At 38.3% G+C, this 19,567-nt stretch overlaps 1 protein-coding gene across 8 annotated transcripts in view; it reads left to right on the plus strand.

The window, feature by feature from the left end:
• Window positions 1-19,567, plus strand: part of ELAVL2 (ELAV like RNA binding protein 2) — a 130,795-nt gene that overhangs the window by 100,729 nt on the left and 10,499 nt on the right. For all 8 annotated transcript variants that reach the window (XM_033858012.2, XM_033858013.2, XM_033858014.2 and 5 more), the window contains exons 4-5: window positions 15,593-15,746; window positions 19,042-19,267. In XM_033858012.2, the coding sequence (XP_033713903.1) occupies window positions 15,593-15,746; window positions 19,042-19,267 (380 nt within the window). The remainder of the gene's footprint in view (window positions 1-15,592; window positions 15,747-19,041; window positions 19,268-19,567) is intronic.

Genomic DNA, 19,567 nt, shown 5'->3' on the forward strand with positions numbered 1-19,567 from the left:
AGAGTGAGACCAAGGAAATTGTAGTTTAACAAGCACCACAGGTGATTCTTAGCAGGTGGTGGCCTGACCTGAGAACCATTGTTTAGTGGACCTTGATAGTTTACACTTGGATAGGTCTCTGGTGCTTGTTTCAAAACAAATCTATTGATACATGTCAGTAAGATTTTCATTTGTGAGTCCTCTCATAAGCTATCTGGAATGCTTGTGATTAACAGGTGTAATTTTAATGAATATAATGTCATACTTACCCTTTCTCTCACACACATTCATTCTCTCTGTCTCTCATACACAGATGCGCGTGCTCATTTTCAGAGCATTTGAATGTCATTAAATACTTCTAGCGTTACAAGTACGTAAACATCATTTAATGTTTGATTCTGAGAGTGGAGAATTTGCCGCATGGTTCTTCTGGGGCTCATTCATTTACAATGGGTATTTCATAGTATAGAGTTTAGGACTTGAATTTTATGATCCAAGATGGTTGTGAATCCTTAGATTATAGAGGTTGCTTTTACAATACAATAAAAGTTTGTCTCATTTTTATAAACTTCTAGCAACACTCCTGACCCACCCTCCCTAGTATCTGGATACTTGAACTTTCTAGTCAGGGTCTGAATAAATGGGAATTTGCTCTTATCATAAAGGACTCTTACACATAGCATGTTGAAAATATTTAAAGAAAAAAAATTTACTGTGTGCTACCTTAATGTATAAACCTTTTGACCTATAAACTGTATTTTGTCCCAAAGCTGTGGGAAAGTAGTGTGTGCATACTGTTGCCCAAAGGCTTAGTATGTCTCTGTTCTGCTCAGATTTGCAAAAATGGGTTAATAAGTACTTGTCACCAACTTGCAGGGTTTTCCTTAGTGTTCTTCTTCATTAACCAGTGTTCTTGGGGGAATTGTGAAATATGCATTGTCTGCAAACTACTCCGAAGCACAAAGTCAAATGAACTGTGAAGGTGAGGGCTAAAAACACCTCTCTCACCTTTGTACTTTGTTCTTTGAGTATTAAAGAACATTGATCTACCAAGTGGCAAAGGGGATACTATTTGGCGGTTTAATTACCGCCAGTGAATGTTATTGATGCTATCAATCAGTGAGACCCAGGGAAAGGGCATGGTGCCAGACCATTCTGTGCTCCCAACAGTGTAATTAAATACCGTAGAACTGGATTCTCAAGGTAAAGTGAGGTCATCTGAAGCAGGGGAACACTTTGTCTTGCAACAAAGGTAAAGGTGGTTATCTCCTCCTTGCTTCCCCTCTTTACATTTCTGGAGGAGTTCTATGAATGGCAATGAATGATATACAGTCTCTTCTTTGTGTACAGTTAAGGTTGTTGGTGTTTTCCTTAAAAACCCTCTCTCGTAAAATCTTCACAACTGTCATACAAAAGGCTTTAGGAGTACAGTAATTACTTTCTGTTAAAGCTGTTTGGGGGAATATATAGCTCAGGTGTCTAATAGATATTTGGAGAATCAGAGATTGTCTTTGAATGAGACTATTAGTCCCGCAAATCAGCTCATTTAAAAAAGCTTTCCCCATGATTATTCTCTAATGTCTAATCATGTTGAGAGAAAAATATCTTGGTAGGTTTGAAGTTATAAAACATTCAGTAATATTTCAGGGGTTATTCCTTTTAAATTATCTATTGAACACATTTTTCATAGTTGTATAACTTAGGTCAGGTCTACAAAATATATGTAGGTAAAACTTTCTTTGGCTCTGGGGAAGGCTTTTAATAACATTTCTATTGTCCTTTTACTGTATGTTTTATACACACACACACACGTATCTGTTACGCAAATCTCCATCTAGGCCTATTTGAGAGGTAAGAAATGCCATAGCTAATCCAAAATGTTTTCTGTTACTGCCTCTTTTTTTTTTTTAATCGATGTATAGCTTATGATGATCAAGTCTTATTTACCAAAGACAGTCTACCCTTGAAAGAGATTTTGGTTTCCTAATTTTTTTTTTTTTTTGAGAGTATAAGTGCATACACACACACACCAGATCCCCGACAAATGGGTCAAAACAAGCCCTAAAACAATAATAAATCTTGGCTATTGTAGTATACTTGTAATACAGGTATGGATTGCAGACTGTTTATATTTCTAACAGGTGTTTGAAGGGGGATTGTTGAAATAAACTATCTTCTCCTTTGTTTAAAAGAGGAAGATCGTTAGAAAATTTCCTTCAGAAGTTTGAGGAATAATTTTTTAACATACATTAAAGGTTTAGTAAAAGAGTCTCATCCTATTACAGCCTTATTACATTACATGGAACTATAAAAAGACCAGTGGGGTCAGTCTCCAAGTTTGTAAGGAAGGTCATGTGCTTTAAAAGTTATTATGTTCATTATACATGTGCTTTTCCCCCCTGCTTCTCCCCCACCCTAAAGGCAAAGATATCAATCATAATATTAAAAAATAATTAATTGCAAATTATTGTAAGACTGTACAGTCATGGTTATACAGTCTTGGATAGGGAACACCTATGAGTAATTAATTAATTCTGGAGGCATTTTGAGTGGTTAGTATGTACCAGCCAGCTTTGCTAAATGTTGGAACAGTGCTAAAATGTGACAAGATGTAGTCTTGTCCTTGATGTCATTGTGTAGCAGGGGAGACAGCACTTGCTTTATGTGACCATTATTTGGATGTATGGTAAGTGAATGCAGAGTGCAATGGAAAAGGATATGTCACCAGCTGTTGAGAGGCCTCTGTAATGGTTTCAGAGATGGTAGGGTTTTACAAAATAGGATTTATCAGGGAGAGAAAGAAGAAAGATATTGCACATGAAGGAATGTCTCATCCAAAGACACAGAGGCCTTTATGTGACATGTACTTTTTTGGAGGACACTTGCATCTAAAAACTGTAAGTGTGCTTGTTCTATCAAGTAATAACCTTCTACAAAAATGATTGGTAGAAAAATTTGATCCACCCTAGCCCCATATTTTACATTTATCCTTTTTAAGTGGAGACCTAATTTATAAGAGAAACTATAGGAATGAATTTGGGGCAGATTAATTCATTTGTTCATAGACACATATCTGCCTTGTTTTGAAAAGATCCACTGTGACCTTTGAGACTCATTTAAGATATTTACAGATGGTACCAAGAAGAAATTTCTCTGTGGAGTATTTAGTGTACACACAGAGATAGGATCATTATAATTTCATTACAGTATGTATAAGTAGGTCAGAGAAGACTAGATATCTGAGGTAACATTACAGTGAAGCAGTTTTTTTCTTCTAGTTATAGAACAAAAGGGAACTTATTGTAGATGGTATTCAAATTAACTTTTTTTTTAATTGCCACACTGATTTTTTTTTTGTTTTTTTTTTGTTTTTTCGGTACGCGGGCCTCCCACTGCTGTGGCCTCTCCCGTTGCGGAGCACAGGCTCTGGACGCGCAGGCCCAGCGGCCATGGCCCACGGGCCCAGCCGCTCCGCGGCATGCGGGATCCTCCCGGACTGGGGCACGAACCCGCGTCCCCTGCATCGGCAGGCGGACTCTCAACCACTGCGCCACCAGGGAAGCCCGCCACAATGATTTTTGACTATTCTCCTCACCTAGCTTATGATGGAAAAACTATCTCAGTATTGTATATGTATATGACAAACGCATATACATTTCTGTAACCTGTTACTCCCCTGCTTATAAAAGCTTCACCTTGACGTTTAGGGCTCTACCATTACTATTCCAGTGTTGTCACTGTCCTATAGAAATTTTTATCCTGTCACATCTGGGTTCTTTACTCTTGAAGATGCAAGTCTGACTCTTACCTCCTGCCTTGCTTGGGTCATCCCTGCCTATACTGCCTTATACCACCATCATTACTTACCAAGTTTTATTTGGCCAACAAAGCACTTATTTTTCGCTGCACGTTACCTTTCTCTCCTATTCGGTGGTCTGCTCTCTGAGGGCAGGCATCTTCATCTTCAGAGCACGTCATAGAAAACTTAGGCTTTTGTCTGCAATTTCTGAATGAGGAAGTTTCTATTTATTGTTCACAAGAAAGAGTGGGAGACCTGCTCTATGTACTCAAAGATGGGAAAATTCACAATTTAAGTGAAATTAAAAGTGAAACTGTGGCTTCCTGTTAGGTGTTAGGATTCAGTGAAGATACGGGCAAATGATGGGTGTATAAGGGACCTACTGGCTTTTTTTTTCTTTTCTACAATAAATGAAGATTTAGCTGTTATTTTTTTACGTGAGATTTTCTACATAATGCACACGAGCCTGTGTTGTTGTCTATCATCTGTGTCTCTTCCGTATATTCTTTCTCTCTCAAACCTTAGATGGAGTATGTGAAAGTCCTAGAATGTGTAACCTACCAAAATTGGCCTGTTGAGAACCTTTTTCTTTTTCCACACGTTACCAACCAGTAAAAAAAAAAAAACTAATTAGCTTTTATTCTAAACAGCTCCAGTTTACTTATATCACATGTAGCGTGTAGTCCCTTCTTTAGGTTTAACTTTGTAACTCAGCTATTTAATCTGTTGACAGTGCCTTAGACACGCTAGATGCTCAAATATTACATAAATTATATTTTAACTTTATTTTGGGGGGTAAAGTTGTGACAGGTATCCTGATAGTATGGTTTTTGTTGGAGATTGCGTCTGATGAAGTTTCAGAATCTTGAAAGAACCCTTAAGAGCTTTTACTGCAGAATAGCTTTCTAAGAATTGGGTGAGTACGGCTATTTTTCTATAAGCCAATTTAACTTGTATTGTTTCCAGTGAAGCACAAAAAGCCAGATTGTTTGGACAAGCATCACACCTTCTAGTCATCTTGTCTGAGAGGTACTTCAGAAATAGCCCCTGCAGGAGGCCGTGGAATAGATTCACTCAGCAGGTATTGGAGTGCTTACTTGGTAGATGGGGCTATCCATACATACACACATATAGGCAGCCCTCGGGTTCACATCTGCAGATATGGAGGGCTGACTCTCTTTGTTGTACTACACTGTTCTATATGAGGACCTTGAGCATCTGTGGATTTTGGTACCCACAGGGGCTCTTTGGATACTGAGGGATGACTGTATGTATAAGAATAAGTTTCAACCCTTTAGGAGCTTAAAGCCTAATACTGTAAAAGCGTTGTAAGTGAATTGCAGTGCTCCCAGTTACTTGGGGGCAGCAGGGAGGCTCTGAGGCAGTCTGCTGCTCTGCTAGTGTTGGAGAAGCCCAAGCACATCTGGGTATTGAGTCCTAAGTACTGAAATTTCCCTTCTCTAAATCTCTCTAACGTCCTCAGAGTATATTTAGTGAAAGTGTCTAAAATGAAAAATTTACAATTCTCCCTGCTAGTGTAGGATTCTTAGTGTTTTTTCATAGTGTGAATTCACATTGAGTCATTAGGCCCTGGTTTCTTGGTGACTCTTGTAACCATCCCATATTCAGAAACATTCATGTAACCCTAATCTAACTTGATGTTAGGCTCTATTTCATGAAGTCCATTTATTGTGTCTACTACTGTCTACCAAAAAAGTATCCTGTTTCTCATTCTGCATTTCACATTAAGCTCTAAGAGACCTCTGAGAGGGAGTGAAGAAGTAGGAGGATTTGATATGTGGCAGTTTCTTTGGAGAAATTGTTGGCTTTTCTTATCAGCCCATTTAAAGATGCTAGATGGGAATTCCCTGGCAGTCCAGTGGTTAGGACTCCACACTTTTACTGCCGAGGGCCTGGGTTCGATCCCTCCGGTTGGGCAACTAAGATCCCACAAGCGGCACGGTGCAGCCAAAAAAAAAAGATACTGGATGTTGACCCTGTGTATGACAGTAGGATGGTCTTTCCATCATGCTTTGTTTCAGCGAGGCTCAGGCTTTCCAACCTACTCATCTGCTCTTCTCTTAAAAAATACTTGTTTTGTAATATTGTAATTACAAATTTTATTGTAATGAGAGTTTTGATAATAACTGCAATAGATTTGGAAGAAGCTTTACTTAATCTTTGAACTGTTTTTCTGTTAAAGTACATACATCTTCCTTGTGCCAAACCTCAGAGATACTGGTAATATTTGAGTTTTTTTCTTCCATAAATTGGGGCCTCTGATAATAATAACCAATTAATACCCTGGTTATGAGGATCAATTGAATTAATAAATGTGACATACCCAGGACAGTACCTGACACATGGTAAGCACTTAATAAATACTAGGAGCTATCATCATCTGTATTGTTACATAATTTTATATATGTGAAATCATTATATTATGATGAAAACATTATTATTGTTCTCCAGCTCTATGCTCTTAGTTTTCTCATTCTGTTTAATCATTGTAAAGTCACTGTGAGGTAAGGACTATCATTAACATCAAATTACAAATAAAGAAATACCCGCTTCAAAGGACCTAAGGAAATTATTCCCAAGTTATATAACTGGTGACAAAGCCAAGACCTGAACTTAGTTCTGTGAGACTCCGTGCCCTATGATCTTACTCCCTTGTAACTTTGGAGAGTTCTAGTGCAAGCACCAGTTTCAGGCCACTAGTTCAAAATATGATCTCTTGTGGCCCGAATTTCACCAGTAATAGTGCATTCCCTTTTGCCGTAAGTTTTTTGACCTAGTACTAAACTAACTTGTGTTTGCCTCAATTCCAGCCTATTCATGATTCATGTTACTTGACGTTTCTAAAGATTATGTGGCCAAAGAAAGAGGCTCATTTCTCACTTTAGATATTAAAAGTAAGGGAATCTGCTTTCTTAACCACTATTGAAAACAACTTAATATAGACAAAGCAGGAATGGATTCTTCGGTGGTTACAGCTGAAACTCCCATCTATTTTTTTTTTTCCATGCCACTTTACTGAAATCACTTTCTAAAATTTTAATGAGCTAAGTGAAGGTATGGGATTGGAAATGGAATACGGAACACTTTAATTGACGGATTCCTGCTTAGACCTTGGAATGACTAATCCACCACCACTGCAGTAGTGGATATGATTTAACCACACACTGCATTCAGATGTCATATCCACTACCATTGCTCTACTTGTGTTTTATTTTTTGGTAAATTCTTTGCGTGCAAAGATCTTGAGGAATCTGGAAGGTATTTGTGGCCTCTCCAAGTTGCATTTCAAGAATATCTTTACCATGGACTTCATGTTTGCTTTTACCAGCATGAGAGTCCTTGCTGAACCAACTGTGTACTACAGCCAAAGCAGAAGCAACAATAAAAGGACAGATACCTGCCAACTATGATAGTTTAATAAAAAATAAAGATGCCTGTCATGACAACCTATTTGGACCCTCATTTAATTGATGCACATGGATGAAACTGTTTTGGGTAACATTTAATAAACTCTGCTTAAGGTAATTTTTCAGAGGGTGTTTAAGATGTGTGAAAAGGGAAATCTAATCTGTCAAGTCCTCCGTTTATGATTAGTTGTGTCATACAGATTTCACAACCAGCATACTTTTGTTTTCCTATGGCTCTTTAGTAGTTTTAGTATTGTTTTTAACAGTGTCATATATGATCACTTATTCTTAGCTTCACCTTTAAGTTGGATATAAGAATCACCTGCCTTGAATTTTATTTAATGATGTTGCACTAAAACTTGGAAATGATGTGAAACTGGGAAAGTCCCTCTGGTGTAAAACATCCAGTTGCTGTTTTCCCTTTATCTTAAATGGTACGTGATTCTTTTAAAAAAAGAAGGTAAAGCGTGTTAGCCTCAGGATTCTTTTTTTGGCCACGAAGTGCACTGCATGAGATCTTAGTTCCCTGACCAGGGATCGAATCCACGCCCCCTGCTGTGGAAGTGCGGATTCTTAACCACTGGACTGCTAGGGAAGTTCCAGTCTCAGGATTCTTAGTTTGATTTATTTTTTTCTCTTCAACTCCCCTCACCCCTATTAGATTTTTCTCAAATATCTCATAAATCTCCTAAATAATTCTCAGGCACTACTAGTAGGAGAAATACAGTAACTGTCCTAAGGGAAAGACTCATTTGATGTATTTCAGATTTCCTTATGTATAAGAAAACATTTGGCAAAATTAAGGTTCTTTCCTTCTCGCATATCTTTTCTAGTATCTCCTTATAAATGTCTGATCATTTCTCTAGAAATTTGCATAGTTTCAGACTGTGTGTTGCAGCCAGTGGTGTAATGGAAAACCCCTTGACAAAGAGTCAAGACTCTGGTATTCTACACCCAACTCTTTTGCTCTGTGTCTTTGGACAAGTATGAAGTTTCCCTTTTTTTCTAAATACAAAGAGTTTGGACTAAATGATATCTGTATTTTTGCTCCAAAATTACGACACCCCCCACCCCTGCAACATATAACTGTGTTTAAGGTTTTATTGCCTCTTGAGATTTGAATCTCCAGTTTACAAAATGAGACTTCATTTTTTTTTTTTAATGTTTAGTGGAATCTACAGTCAAGTATATTCAGAAAGTACCATCACATAGGATTTTTGGTATATTAGCAGATTGTGGCCTCTCCTAACTTTCTAGACAAGATTTCAAAAATAAAGTCTCCTCAATAAGTGTGTGATGATAAATCATCCTCATTACAATATATGTTTGGTAGGTACTAGGGTGAACAAAGAGGATAAAGACAAGGTTTCATATTTCAAGCAGTTAAGCCACTCACAAGACACAGTAACAGATGAGTACATCTTCGTTTCTTCAGTATTTAAGAGAACAAGGCATACAATGCAGTGTGGGCACAGGTAAGGGGTACCCAGCTCAGACTAGAGTGGAGAGGATGGATGAGAGTTGACTTTAGAAACTAGGTGATGCCCAAGCAGAGTCTGAAGTGACGAAAATTTAGATGACTGGAAAGAGCAGCTTACACTAACACAGGGAAGTGAGAGCAGGAAGCTTTGGGAAACTACTGAAGGTTGTATGTGTTTATATAGAGAAGCTAGTCAGTACCCTGAGTATAATGGACTAAGAAACTTGAAATTAATCTTAAAGCATTAGGGAGTCCCTGAGAGATTTTAAGCACAGAATAACCCAATCAAATGTATTTTGTGGTATCTCTGAACTTCTCATTTGAATCAAGACAATCTTGATATAGACTGAAAGCATTCAACCAACCCAGTCTCAGTAAAATTTGAGGTTCCGTGTGTGTTTTCCATGGATGCAGTATTCTGTATTCTTGGAATACCTCTTAAAGGCAACTGCTCTAACCTACAGTACCTTTACTAAGTCTTCCTGTTAGGTATGATTATTCCTTTTATCTCCAGCACCTTTGCTAGAGGGAATCTTTAATTTCTTATGGACTTACTTCTGTATGCTTTGTTCTCTCAAGTCTACTCATTTGCAGCCCTCTGTGAAACATGCTTGTCCTGTGCAAAACCTAGTCTTGGACGGATATGTGTATGTCTTGGTGTGTGTTTGAGACCTGTTCCTGGTAGGGTTTTGCGTTTAGAAGTAGATCAAAGGACATTGCTTCCTTTTGGTGGGTTTTGAGGTCTGTGGCCTGAATTGTGGTTAGAGGTCACATCTTTCTGTGTGTTTCTGAGCTCTCTTGGAGGGTCCAATATAGCTCCCTGCCTGTAAAGCCTTGATGCTTTCACAAGACCTTTGCTACTGCCTGCCAGAGCTGGAGCTAATTTTTATTTAGCGATAGTATCATTTTCCTCAGTCCCATCAAGACTCCGTTTTTTGATATGAGCAGCAATTAACTCTCAGTTTAAATAGGCATAACTATGACCTTGTCCACTTCTTTCAGCTGAAGAGATTGAATGGAGCTTTTCAAAAAAAAAGTCTGAAGTGGCAAGTATCTAATTTTCAGGTTTAATGTTTGTAGTCCTGGGTCAGTAATTGACAAGTGATAGAAGTTGTTCAATGGTGATCTTGCCAGTGGGAGATTTTTCAGATGTCCTTAGTTTAATAAAGAAGAGATTGCTTTGTTCATTCATAGTCCTTATCACTTTAATCTGTTGGTATTAATGTTCACTGTCACTGATCATTGATGAAGCAGAGAGAATTGAGAGCAGTTGTATTTTTGGACAAAAGCATTTAGATGGACTGCTGATAAAGTGATGTGCAGGGATTTTAAACTTTACTATGTACATGAAGTACCAGTTCTTTCCATAAGATATTTTCATTTCTTTTAGTTCTGTGTATTTTGATTAACTTGTGTTTTGATAGCCCATTCTTAGTATATGTGTTACTTGTCCTTGAATGTTTAATGTATAATTAGTTTTAGTTGCTGATGAAGAAATGAGGTTTTAATTGCAAGGAACATACTGTGTCTCAAACTATTCCATTTTCAAGACCTAATTACTTTGATAACTCTGTTTTTATCTCTGTTTTGTCCAGTCTGATCTCATTTGTGAAGAACAGTTTGAGAAGCCATTGGCTAGAGCATTTATTTGTCTGGTACTTCCGATTGTCTCCCATCCTTTTCCCTTCAAGTAATCTCAGCACTGCTTGTCTTTGTTTATTATATCACTTGTAGGGTTGTGAGGAATTCCAGAATAAACCTGAGTTTTAAATTGCTATCTTTGGAGTAGATTGGTATTCAGTGTTGTACTTTCTGTATCATCTTTAAATATTTAAATTGAAGACTCTCTGGCTGCCTCTTAAATTAGATCCTTCACTTAGTAGTTTTGATATTTCATAACCTTGCTCCTCAGGCATTAAATATTTACCTGTTTAAATGGCAGTGAAAATGTAAGATCCAAACCTATCTATTAATCCGGTGAGTGTAGATTGGAGAACAGCTCTCACTTGGTGAAAGAAGAAGCTATTTTGACCCCACTGGAACATATGCTGGAGGTTCATTGTATCAAAGTATTTCTTTTTTTTTTTTAAACATCTTTATTGGGGTATAATTGCTTTACAATGATCTGTTAGTCTCTGCTGTATAACAAAGTGAATCAGCTATATGTAGACATATCCCCATATCCCTTCCCTCTTGTGTCTCCCTCCCACCCTCCCTATCCCACCCCTCTAGGTGGTCACAAAGCACTGAGCTGATCTCCCTGTGCTATGCGGCTGCTTCCCACTAGCTATCTGTTTTACATTTGGTAGTGTATATATGTCCATGCCACTCTCTCACTTTGTCACAGCTTACCCTTCCCCCTCCCCATGTCTTCAAGTCCATTCTCTACGTCTGGGTCTTTATTCCTGTCCAGCCCCTAGGTTCATCAGAACCATTTATTTTTTTTTAGATTCCATATATATGTGTTAGCATACAGTATTTGTTCTTCTCTTTCTGACTTACTTCACTCTGTATGACAAACCCTGGGTCCATCCACCTCACTACAAATGACTCAATTTTATCGAAGTATTTCTAATAAAGAAGTTGCCATAAAACAAGACCATGTCTTGGATCTTCTCCACAGGGTTTTATTTTAGTCTTGAAGAACCACAAAGATAGACTTAACACTTTGAGGTTTCAGGTAGCCCAAGAGTAGTTCTCTAGGTAAGTATTAAAGCCAGGCACCACTTAGAGCTCCAGACCCACAGAAAAATCAGAGTCAAGAATTGCTGATAATTGCCAGATAGAAAATTTGGTCTGGAAACTGATTTGAATCTCCAAAGTAAAATACAAGTCCATATCCTATTGCAAGTCTTCTGCCTACTTTGGTCTAAGTATGTTTTCTGTTTATAATCCTTTGAGGTAGAAGAAGAGGAAGAAATACTTTCTGTTTCCTGGAAGGGAGGATGTTGCTGACAGTGATATCCTTGATAGAGAGGGAAGGGGGGGCTGCTTTAATCCCAAGAAACAATAAACGTATAGAGGGGAGACATAGCACATTGATCTGGGAGGAGAGAAGTTGCCCTTCCTTCATCTTTATTTCCTGGAAGTGGGCAAGGGGGAGTGGTGGTATGATGCTCATTTAATGGAATTCTAAAACTTAGAAAGTAATAAAACTAATTTCAGAATTCTTATTATGATGTGTAGTTTTTCCAGTTAATTGCAATTAGTGGCCACTCATCGTTTCTTGGGAAAAGTTGCTTTAAAAAATATTAATGGGAAAATAAAATAACTTGACTTAACCGTAATTTTTGGTGTCATCCTGTTCTGTCTGTCCTCCTCAGTTTCACTGTGCGTGTGTGTTTAAGAAACAATCAAGATTAATTTAATTTTTCAAACTCTCAGAACAAGTGCACTGATGAACTAGTTACTGTAATGTGGTATTGTGGCATGAAAACCGGACAAAGGAGACAAGGACATGGGTTCAGAAGATCAGAATTTTAAGCCAGAGTTCAACACTTGTGTATAACCTTAGGAATTTTACTTACCTTGTCTATATCTGTTTCCTCAGCTATAAAATACTAATGTGTGCCCTCACAGGGTTGTGGTGAGGCACAAACAAAATACTGTATCTGAAAATGCTTTGCAAATGATGAAGTCCCATAAGCCCCTAAGTGTAAGTTAAATGGAAATATTGTTACCACCATGAGCTTCTATATAATCAATCACCCAGTCTGCCTGTGGTGATAGGAACCAGTTCTTTGACAAAATTACTGAAAAACAATATTTTGAGAAGGTTTGTTATTGGTTCTTGGAGCCCTTTTAATGTAGCTGTGTTCTAAAAATGTACCTGGGATTTGTTTTAATCAGGTGTCTTACCTTACATACAGACACATAAATGATTGTTATGAAGGAAGAAGTTTATACTTAACAGATCTCTAGAAACAGGAGGCACAACGTTCCATGCAAGGCCACATGGGCAAGCACCAGGGATGGCTAGGAGGCAGAGGGGAGAGGGCAGAGCATGGCCCAGAGCTTTTGTTGGGTCCTAGTGGAAAGCTAAGGACAAGGCAGGACAGGTACACTGAGTAGGTTTGGCGTTGGGTAGTTTGAGTAGTTTTGGAGGGCTCTGGTCTATAGGGGTGGTCCCTGATTGTAAGTTACCTGGCCCTCAGCTGATTTAGAGCAGGAGGAATATTGGCTTGATGTGAGGATTTGATAAAGGAGTTGGGGGTGTGGTCTCTGGATTGACTGGTTTGTGTATCAGAGGTACCTCACGGGGGAGTCATTTACTATCTCTAGAATTAGCTATTCCTGGGAGGGGCAGTCTCTCCAGGATCAAGGCCACAAATGCCAGAGCATCGAGAATACAGAAAATAAGAAAATATAGTCAATACAGGTTGGGAATTAAAGAAGCAATGTGAACTGAAGACCAGACACTGAAAGAAAAAAAAAAATGCAGATAACATAACTGACCCAAGTATGTTTTCAAAGCTTTTACATAAGCACTAAATATAAACCCGTTTTCCTAAATATATTTTAGGATAACTTTTAAAACACTCCACCCACACTCCTCTGAAATGCACAAAGCAGTGAATGTCACTGCGTGAGTAAATTATTCTGGAACACAGTAAGGGACTCAGGTTACTCTCAACTGTAATGGTTGAGGTCTTTACCTATATTCTCAGATGCATGTAGAGGTAAATATAGTGTAGTCACCTAGCTTTTTAGGCTCTGTGCTAATAGCAGTTTAGGTGGATTAGAGATTATTTTATTATTCCTATTAACCATACAAAGAAGGTAAAATTTGTTCAAATTCAAGAGCCCTTAATGAATTAAACCTGGTTTTGAGCCCAGGCATATTGGTTAGAGAGGTGTCACCTTTGCTTGAGCTTGTGTTGAGGCTGCCTGCTTCATCAGTCATTGGAAGTAAACCTCCTAACTCTGAGCATGTGTAGGTGCCTATTCTGTTGCCCATGGGAAGTGGCTCTTTATAAGGGGAACACTTCAGTCACACAATCTGGAGCAGACTAACAGCTGACTTGGTGAGAGCTCCCTGCCACTGAAATAAAGCCTTAGAGTCCTAGATTCTAAGAGTGTCTGAGTGGTGGGATTTTTAGCTTACCCAGGTAATGAAGGATTGTATTTTAGAAAAGAAATTGGATGTTCGTGTATTCACGTCACTGAATGCACATATAGTTAATTTGCTTTGTTTTTATCAGTTTTTAGCAGTCCCACGATTAGACTCCATTTGAATTATTTTGAGCACTTGGAAATTTCTTTCATTTCTTAATTTTCACTTATATTTAAGTTCCCCAATCTTCATTGTTCTTAAGTATTTAGGCATAAAGAAAAAAGGAGTAGTATGTGAATAGTTATCTATCTTTTCTCCACCACTATTCCAAATTACCTGTGTCTGTAGTATAAGACAGTGCTAATGTGACTTCCAAATACAGCTTTTGGAACAGCAGGTATAGTTTCACTTGTGATTGAGCAAACTTGTTGAATAAAGGGTAAGAGTATTAAATGTTAACACTATGGGGATTGGGGTGAAAGAGAGCAAGACCTTTATAAAACCTGTCTTTTTTTCTGGAAAGAAAAAAATAGTGATAACACAGAGAACTGTGGACATAATTGAAATCATGGAGAAAATATTTGGTGTTTCATACCAAATATCAAAAACTATTTAACTTGAAACGGTATTTTTTTATTTTGTTTTGCAGTAAGCAGTGAGCCAGATTAAAGGTGGATACTAATGGCTACAATGAACAGGCAGAAGTTATCTTGTCATGGTACTCCACCAAATCAAGCCCAGGAGTAGACTCATTGGCCATTTTTATGAATGGTCTGGCAGATGGGGTATACTGTGAAGGTCCTGTCCTAGTAGTCAGTCCGGAAGAGCTTACAGTTAAACTAAAGGAAATGAGGTCAAAATAGCACATGAGACTCAGCGCTAACTTAAAATTGGCAGAGATAGGTTATAGGCACAGAGCTATTGGTCACAGTTTGGGCAAGATCTAGATGACGTGATGAACTCTCCTTGAATGCCGTGTGCCTTGCAAACTGTTGTGGACCTACGGGATCAATGGGGTACTATCCTGGCTTTACTCAGCAGATATTCTAGCACGTGTGATGTGCTAAGATACAGTGATAAGAGAGACAGATACAGCTCCTTTCCTCCTGGAGTTCATGTAAAGAGTGTTGATGATAAATACACATGGACTTGTTGTGTCTTCCATCCTGGTAGAAATTTGGACACTATATCTCAAAGATGGGAAGCTTTTTGAAAGGGTACCTAAAATGGCAGGTAAAGTCAATAAACCAATAGACAGACTTAAGACCTTTTGAAAATCAAGATTAAAGAGATTTGTGGACAAGAAGACAGTAGGCAAAGGATAACGGGAGGTACAGTTCATTCATGCTTCAACTTCTTGCAATTTAAGGACGATAGCTATTTTCGAATAAATCAAAAGGAAGTACTTATAATAAATTCTTCAGAAACTTTGTACCATCACCCCCAACCCCCGAGATGGGAGAAGTGCAAAAACAGTTCACACAGATGTGTCAGGTGAATTTAGAATCTTTAAGCTTGGTCTTCTGATTGAGCCTAAATCCCTAGTTTAGGGGGATTTCCCCCCTCAAGGATAACTTATTACCATGAGTAGTACTCTGCTATGTGCACCATTGGTCTGTTTTGAACACTTACAAAGCTAGGGGTAAATACTGTCTTCTCTCCATGCAAGGGAATGGCGTTTCTCACTTGTCGAGAATTTCTCCAGAAATGAAACAGTTCACTCTGGACTTGCTTGCACTTCAGTGTTTGTTGTGTACTTCTAATGCAGAAGCTGCTAACTAACTTGAGGCAGTTTTTGAGTTTGGGAAGGGAGGTCACTGAGTGTGCATATACGTTTCATTGCTCTCTTCCAGGTTTCCTATGCTCGCCCAAGTTCAGCTTCTATCAGAGATGCAAATTTGTACGTCAGTGGACTTCCGAAAACAATGACACAGAAGGAGTTGGAACAACTTTTTTCACAATACGGACGCATTATTACTTCTCGTATTCTGGTTGACCAGGTCACTGGTAAGTAGGCAGCTGCTCTGGACAATCTTTTCTGCTTTCCAACTGGCAGATGGTGAAATATTCTGCCTTCCCATACAGAAGTCTTACCTGTGGAACACATCAAAGGTATATGTGGGACAGAAAATGCAGTTTTCTGCTGGGACTGTTCATAGATATGCATGGATAAGAATAGATTGTGGAGTGTAGTGAGCAAGCTTGAGTCATTTCCTCCGCAAAGGTGCAGGTTTGGAGTCTGTTTTGTGGCTTGTAATAAATTTATAAGTATAATTATTACATGTAAGTTATTACAAATAATTATTACAAATTAATCTTCATTTCTAAGCTGCTGCATGAAAAAAGCTCCCATCCTCCTTATAAAGTACTAATAAACAATCTTATTTTTGTGAAAAACATAGTTTAGTGCAGCTAATTCTCCAGGAGCGGATTACACTACATCTACGCTGGTAATTGCTGTTAAGGCTATTTTTCAGGTCCATGCTTTGTTGTATAGGCATGTGTAAGAGTTTAAAATTTTGAATGTTAAAAATTTATTTTAGCCCTTATATTACTTTTAACCAAACCAAAATAAGAAGACTAATATGTTTATTAAAAATTTTGTATGTAAGGGAGCTAGCTCTTCTGCTAAAGCTTTGAGTTAAAGAAAAACTAGCAATATAGATTTGATTATGGATCTTAAAAATAAGGCACTGGCATAGTTTTCTATTGTAAAAGCAATATTCTTTTTAAAACATAATGAAATTAGGGAAACATGGTAAGGAGGGGGAAAAATAACCTATAATGCCATATACTTAAGCAGTCACATTAAGATTTTGTGAGTAGTCTTTTTTTGGGGGGTGGGGTTTCTTTGTTTTTTAAGAAAATAGGTTTTTCTTTTTTCTGTGCGTTTCTTCTTTCTCCCCTCCTTCACTCTCCCTATTCTCTTTCTCTCTCCTTTCCCATCTCTCTCTCTCTCTCTCTCTCATAATTATTGTACCTGTGGAGATAGTTGTACATTGCAATGTGTGATTTTTTTTCTTTTTAAAGAAACAACGGACCACAGAGTAAAATTAGGCCAAGTTTTTAATTCTTCAAGTGACGATCAATTTAGTTGATCTGAATTTGATCAGAAGCAGCCTATGTTATGCCCCTCTGTGCTGTTAGTTTACCTCTTACAGAGTCTGAATACCATACTTCTGAGTTCTGAGTAAAGTGATATCTGCCATCATTCACATACTTGGGAGAATGGCCTGTAGGTTTGGTGTATGGAGAAAATTTAGTCCAGTGAGGTATATACAAATGTGGTCTTTTCTTCTTAGCTGCATTTTGTAATTATCATACATTCTATCACAGTGTATTGTACAACACAGACTGCTAATGGGGTCAAATAGAAGTCCAGGCCTAGCAATCTAGGTATATTTGTTTAGAGCAACAAAAATGGCCTGATATTTTGTTCATATTTTTCATGCTTTTTCATTCATTCATTCTCAGTGAGGACTTGTGAATCAAAAGTAGATTTCTTTCCCCTGTGATACAGAAAGCCCATCTCTTAACTGCAAGTCCATCCTGAGTATATAGGCTCACAGGTGGATTTATCTCACCACCTCCTGGTTTAGTCAGTGGTTCTCATGTGTGATTCTGCACCTGGAGCATCAGCATCCTCCTGGAACCTCCTTAGAAATGGAGCCCTCCTTTGGGCTCCACCCAAAACCTAATGAATGAAACTCTCAGAGTGGGCATTTTACCAAGCCCTTTGGGTTATACTGATGCATGCTCAGGTTTGAGGACCATAGGTTTAGATGACTCATCCTATATAGAGGCCATTTCGTTGCTTATCTAATGCTTTCCTTATGGAATAGTCAAGTCCTAGGGGTTATTCATTCTTAATAGATAACTGAAAGGATAGATTTGCTGTCATTTCACCATTTCATCTTTATACTTAAGACTTACAGAGTGAAATTATCCACTTTACCTAAAATGAAAAATCCTGCAATTTTGTTATTCAGCCATCAGGTGGTAATAATGTGCAGCAGGTATAGCTTAAATAGGAAGGGTGAAGTGATAGGGGCTGTCTGAGGTACGTGTATATGGAAAAAATGCCTCATCTACCTTAGAGTAAAATTCTAAGCCATTCAACTTACACAGTATTAATTGTAAAGCAAGCAGACCTTTATTCTTTTTTAAAGTTCCTATAAATCATAATGGTCTAGTGCATTTTCTTAGCCTATCTTTCTTAACAACCTCTCACTCTTTTCTTCAGTGACATACTCTGAATCATCTAGGCTTTTCTCACTGCTAGTCCCAAGCTGGTACTGCTACTACCAATTTGCTTGCCAAGAAAGTCTTTCCCTACAACTACTAATCTCATGATGGCCAGCTATGGCCACCCCAAATAGCCTGTTAAGCTAATTAAATGGAATGAGTTGGGTTTCCTGCTACCATTTCTCAAAAGCTGGAGAGGTATTTGGCCATCCCTCTGCCTTCCCCCATTCTTGTCTCTCAGGGTGGGGAGAGCGGGAGCCAGGGAATGACATTCCGTAGTCAGAAGTAAATGCTGCCAAAGAAAGAGAGCTTTGAGGCTTTACTTCTATCTTATTTATTTTTAAACTCTACCTCCTCTTTCACCTCTTTTTCTCCATATAATATTATTTCTCTAATAAAGAACAGCCAGTTAAAAACAGTGGGGGAACTTCAGGGAACCAGAAAAGCCTCTTCAGGCATTTTTCTTAAAGGGTCGGTTTCCTATATAATATGATTAAGTAGAATTATATTGTTTAAAAATGTAGCTGAAATATATTTTTCTACCACTGTGCATATATTTTTAGCATAGCTTTTTAGCATTTTTAACAAATGTCTGTTTCTGTTCTCCTTGTAACAAGAAAAAGAGCTACTGTGCCCATCATTTCTGAACTGTTTGTCCAGTAGCATAATTTGAAAAGTGCAAGTCAGGCATACTGTTGAGTTTTTTAAAGAGTGTGAGTGCATGAGAGGGAGAGAAGAAGGTGGGGAAAGGAAACATGGATATGCTTGTGTGCTTTCTTCTTCTTCTTGGCTTATTGGTAGCATGTGGTAATGGACTTTAAAATGCGTTAATTTAATTTAATGCATTTCATGTATTTAAAAAAATACAAAATTGTAACGCTATACTGAATTGCTACTAAGTCAAGGTAAAACTTTTCTCCTCATGTGATTTTGTGGCAGATGTTATATGTGGGTGAAAACATGTTCTTGAGAAGGAAAAATTAATTTATCCTTTCTTCTCTCCCTCCTGTCTCCTTCCACTCCCTCTTTCCCAAATCCTTACCCACATCTACCATAGGCATATCAAGGGGTGTAGGGTTTATTCGATTTGACAAGCGGATTGAGGCAGAAGAAGCTATCAAAGGCCTAAATGGCCAGAAACCTCCTGGTGCCACAGAGCCAATCACTGTAAAGTTTGCTAATAATCCAAGCCAAAAAACAAATCAGGCCATCCTTTCCCAGCTGTACCAGTCTCCAAACAGAAGGTATCCAGGACCACTAGCTCAGCAGGCACAGCGTTTTAGGTAAGTCTGGTCTGGTTCTTATGCCCAGCTACTCAACTCAGAACTCTCAGGTTCATTGTCCAGTACTTTTACGGACAGGGTCTCCGGTTTGCTATTATTATTGTTGTTTTCTTTCTTTTTCTTATGGGCACAGAGAAAACCTACTTGGGGAATAGTGTCTGTTGCAAATATCCAGGATGGGGACAAAAGAACAATAACCTACAGCAGTGGTTCTCAACCAGGAGTAGTTTTGCCCCTCTGGGGGCATTGGCAGTGTCTGGAGACGTTTATGTGGGCACAGCTTGAGTGGGGGGTGCCACT

Source organism: Tursiops truncatus, chromosome 6, assembly GCF_011762595.2.
Source record: "Tursiops truncatus isolate mTurTru1 chromosome 6, mTurTru1.mat.Y, whole genome shotgun sequence".
NCBI classification, from domain to species: Eukaryota; Metazoa; Chordata; class Mammalia; order Artiodactyla; family Delphinidae; genus Tursiops; species Tursiops truncatus.